General features: G+C 38.5%; 1 protein-coding gene across 1 annotated transcript; it reads right to left on the minus strand.

The window, feature by feature from the left end:
* Positions 1–698: 698 nt before the first annotated feature.
* LOC108340508 (uncharacterized) lies at positions 699–2,115 on the minus strand. The gene is made up of 3 exons (XM_017577957.2): positions 1,891–2,115; positions 1,731–1,813; positions 699–1,031 (listed from the first exon to the last, which is right to left on the minus strand). Exons 1-3 carry the CDS (start codon positions 2,048–2,050, stop codon positions 891–893), a joined length of 384 nt encoding a protein of 127 aa, XP_017433446.1. The 5' UTR covers positions 2,051–2,115; the 3' UTR covers positions 699–890.
* Between the last annotated feature and the right edge of the window lie 2,574 nt (positions 2,116–4,689).

The raw sequence follows: 4,689 nt of genomic DNA on the forward strand, positions 1-4,689 counted from the left end.
AAAAGAGATTCACAATGTTTCCATCAACTTTGTAGTTGATCAAGGCAGGATTTAGTTTATGTTGGAACTACATGTAATCAGCTTAATTTACAATTTTGTAAATATGGACAGATGTACAATATGAAGCACAAACTCTAACAGTGACAGAATACATGACACAGACATTCCAACAGTAGGACACAACATACGCAGCACAAACTGAGACAAAGAAGCTCAAGATTAAATGAAGGCAGTACCATAACAAAAGATCTAAATTTAGAATCCCTATTTTTAGATTCACTTTTAAGAAGGTGAAATTATATCTTCAAAGACATCCTCATTTTCAAACCAACTTTTAAAGTTTTACATCTATTTTATTATGATAACCATTCTCACAAAAACAAATGAGGCACTATTTCTAATATTGTATTATATTTGACATTGAATTTTCTAACAGTTTAACAATCGTAGTGTGTCCGACTAGTCGTCTTGTGGGATATGTCTACAGAAATACTCCATCTACATGGAAGTGGAAATTCAAGTATGACAAATTTGTTTAACTAGACATCTATTAAGGACTATCAAAGGCTCATTGTACAGGTCTCAGTATTGAAAACGTCTATAACACCGTGACACATAAAAAAAGAGGACCCTGTACTTCATAAGTTATAGATTATCAGAATCAAAGTCGAAAAATTGAACTATCACTTTGAAACAAATTGTAACCTCCAAGATGCATACCCATTTTTATGATCTTCTTCTATTCAGAAGGGGAATACAAAACACATAATAGCAGTTTACGTCTAGTGTTTTTGCAGAATTTTTGTTCAGAGATAAAATCAAAGAATAAGTTGTGATATTACAACAAGAGCAGAAGATGGTCAAAACCTGGTTCATCTAAAAGGCTTATCTTATTTCGATTCTTTGAACACAACATGGCGCTTCACCTTTGGATCATACTTCTTCAGCTCAAGCTTTTCATTCTTCTTGCTTTTCTTTATGGCATAAAAGAATCCAGTTCCAGCCGTTGAGACAAGCCTAATAACCTTAGACTATGACCACAAGAACAACAACAATCACACTTTTTTATCCAGATCAACAAGCAAACAATTGATGAATAACAAAATGTGAAAAGAAAAAGACACCTGATCTATGACAACTTCTCAAGTAAGAACCTCTTTATGGCATGGTAATGAACAAAGGGGAAAATAATGGTAAATAAAATGACAAAACTTGTATCTACATCAAAAAATATCACATCATTCAGAAGTGAGTTAGGATACTTCATAAACAATATTTTTCTCTAAACCCACCAAAGTTACCTTTTTGAAATAAAATCCTGAAAGAACCTCAAGGTACCAAAGTGACCAATACCTTAGATGACCTGACCTTAACTATTTCTGCGGACTAAAGTTGAAACATTAAGGACCTAAAGTGTAAAATAGCTTGGATGACCTGACCTTAACTCTATCTTCCAACTTAAAGTCGAAACATTAAAGGCCTGACCTTGACCCTTAAATGTTGCTTGTACTATTATGAATTACTAATAATAAGTTTATGATTAACTCTCACTTATACTCATATCTCTAGTCCAAGTGGATTCCCCATAAGAGAATAACACATACAATACATGCAATCCTTTATCTAAGTACTGTTCTAGGTTAAAAAAACGTGAGCATGTAGCAAATGCAACAATGAATGGCCTATTGATTCACAGGTAAAATTTGCAGAAATGGGAGCTAGCTAGCTACCTTTTTCTTACTGGAACCTTTTCCGGCCATACAAACAACAGGAGAACGTGTTGGGCGGCAAAGCATGTCCTTTGACAAGTAATCTACATGCAATGAATCATCACCAGCAATTCAGTTGGGTGTTAAGTTAACGATAAAAGGGTTTATGAATTTGCATTACCTCTGGAGAAAAGACCATTGGATGAGAAAGAGTTGAAGGGCCTGAAATTTGAGGGAAGAAGAGTGGAAGAAAAAGGAGAGTGATTGAAATTGAAGATTGAATTTCCTTTGCCACCAGAAACAGTGAGCCCTGAAAAAACATGCGCTGTTGCACTCGCCATTTCTCTTCTTCTTTCTCTCCCTACAGGATAAGATAAGGTAAAGCCACCACAACCTTTGCCTGCGCCTATTTAAGAATGTCCACTCTATATTTCTGTATAAATTTCGTGATTGTGTAATTTTAAAACGCATAAAAAGTTAATTATATACGTGTTAATTCAATTTTTTAAAATTAAACTTTTAGTTTGCTAATTATTTCTTTTGGTTTGCTAATTAACAACAAAATGTTATGAAATAAAAATAATATTAATTTCTCAAATGCATACAATAATAATAAATATTTAATTATAAAGTAATAGTAAAAAATATGATAATATATTAGATTAAATGCAAGGAGTTTAGATTCTATACTGAGCTTTTATTACTGCATTTTCAAAATGTATACATTTATAATATATTTTTAAATATGTATTTCGAAAACTCAATAAAAAAATAAAAAAATTCAACAACATATTTGAATTCTAAATGTAACTGTTTCGACATTTTTCGTGAGGACCCTGTTGAAACACAAACTTGTTTGTCGAAGACGGGCGGGCGATCACGAAAGATAAAGGCGGGCGGGCGAACGGTGAAGCTGTCATGGACCGGGCGGACGCTTTCTCACCAACTGAGGCAGATCGAGCGGTTCAGGCGCCGGATGCGCTGGAAGCCGACGGAAACCGGACCACAAGCTGGAGAAGGTCGGGTCGTGCGTGTGGCGGACGGTATGGCGACAGACTGACGCTACTTCACGCTTCGGATTGGAGGCCGGACGGGTTTCTCCCTTTGCGCTCCCGGTGGTGGTCCTCCTACTCCAAGACGGGTGGTCGGGTACCTGTCAAAGGCACTTCGACGCTCAAGTCAGTAATATGACAGAGCAATCTGTGATGAATGTATGTATTGCATCGTAAGGAAAGTTGGTCCCGAAATCATACCTGGGACCTTTATTTATACTGATTGTAATGGGCTTTTACCTTTCGTGGGCCTGAAAACGGCCCAATCATACCTTAATCTTCATTAAGGGCTTTAATGAGTCATTAGTGTTTAATTGCGTAGTCGACATAGTGAATGACGGTCGTGACGGCCGGTCAGCAGGGTGACCGGGCGAGGATGTCAATCCTGGGAGGGACGGTCGAAACGGCCGGCCAGCAGGATGACCGGCCCAGGAATGTCAACCTGGGAGGGACGCTTGTGGCGGCCGCCCAGCAGGATAATCGACCCAGGAATGTCAACCTGGGAGGGACGCTTGTGGCGTCCGCCTAGCAGGATAACCGGCCCAGGGATGTCAACCTGGGAGGACGCTTGAGGCGGCGGCCCAGCATGGTACCGGGCACGATGCTACTCGGTCGGTCGGCCTGGATGGACGACCTTGGCTGGCCGCTCGCTCTTGATGGTCGACCTGGATGGACGACCTTGGACGCTCGGTCATGATTGTGACCTGGGTAGGCGGCATTGTGACCTTGGACGCTCGGTCATGATTGTGACCTTGGACGCTCGCTCGGTCTATGTGTCAGGAAGACCATTCGGTACATAAGGACCATCCGGTACAGTAACTTTAGAGAAAATAATATTATTAAAATAAGAGTTAGTTATTTTTTTTCCTAAATTATAACATGATTTTGATTTTAGTTTTAATTTCAAAGTTTTATCTAATTAAGTTCTTATCATTACGAAATACATAAAATTGGTCATTAATAAATAATAGAGTTAACTTTTTGTTGATGTGGTATATGGAGTAATACCTCATCCTTATCCCATCTTCTTTTTCTTCTTATAAGAGGAACCATGTCATCCTCACCTCCATATCACATTTTCTTCATCCAAGAAATTCATATTACGTTTGCACCAGAGAATAACACTGTTATAGGGAACCTTCATCATCTTCCAAACCTCACTAACACAATAAAAAAGCCCATGCCACTTTTCGATCTTCTTCTCCATCCCCAATCGTTCTCCTCCATTCATAAATACATACAACAAGGAGGAAAAAGCACAACAAATCATCAGACACATAACATTCTTCTTCTCCTTATCTTTCACTACCTTCTCCTTCAAGCCTAATAATTCCTGAACACATAAACCTCCATCTTCAATTCACACGCAACACAATCATTCGAAAAAAAAGAAAAAACAAAGGTGGAGCAATAGACTCATAACTACGTGGGGGTGTTGGAAATTCAAGTGTGAGTTGATGTTTTTATATTGGATAGAAATAAAAAAATAAAATATTATATGAATGAAAAACTCATTAACCCATAGTTTTAAGGTTTTGGGTAGAGAGTGGTGTTAATCCCTTATATGGTTGAGCTCATATCTCATTGGTATTGTGTCTCCCCAATGAACCTTTTCTTCAATAAACCCAACAAATGAATGTGGCATCATTAGCATCGACAACGTATAGGAAAACCCTTAAGTTGAGGTTCAATGTTGTGTTTTGTTGCGATGGTGCACTCCGGTGATAGTGGGGGCTCTTCCAACCAAAGGAGTTGTAGCAACCACAGATCTAGTTAGGTAGCATTGTTGGCTAGGGTTGGGAATGATGAGTCGCAATTTGGTTTTGCAATTTGATTTGACGATTTGGTTTTGGTGGTAGCCAGTGTCGCCAACGAATCTCCCATGGTCGTCACGATTTGGATTTGAGAAGAAGAAGATGGAGTCACAC

Source organism: Vigna angularis, chromosome 5 (assembly GCF_016808095.1).
Source record: "Vigna angularis cultivar LongXiaoDou No.4 chromosome 5, ASM1680809v1, whole genome shotgun sequence".
Lineage (NCBI taxonomy): Eukaryota > Viridiplantae > Streptophyta > Magnoliopsida > Fabales > Fabaceae > Vigna > Vigna angularis.

Bases quoted from the DNA above. Each gene is read 5' to 3' on its own strand.
- LOC108340508 (XM_017577957.2), bottom strand. From the start codon at position 2,050: ATGGCGAGTGCAACAGCGCATGTTTTTTCAGGGCTCACTGTTTCTGGT. The intron at 1,814-1,890 runs GTAATGCAAATT...CATTGCATGTAG, and splicing joins CAATGGTCTTTTCTCCAGAG to ATTACTTGTCAAAGGACATG. The intron at 1,032-1,730 runs GTAGCTAGCTAG...TTGTGGTCATAG, and splicing joins AAGGTTCCAGTAAGAAAAAG to TCTAAGGTTATTAGGCTTGT.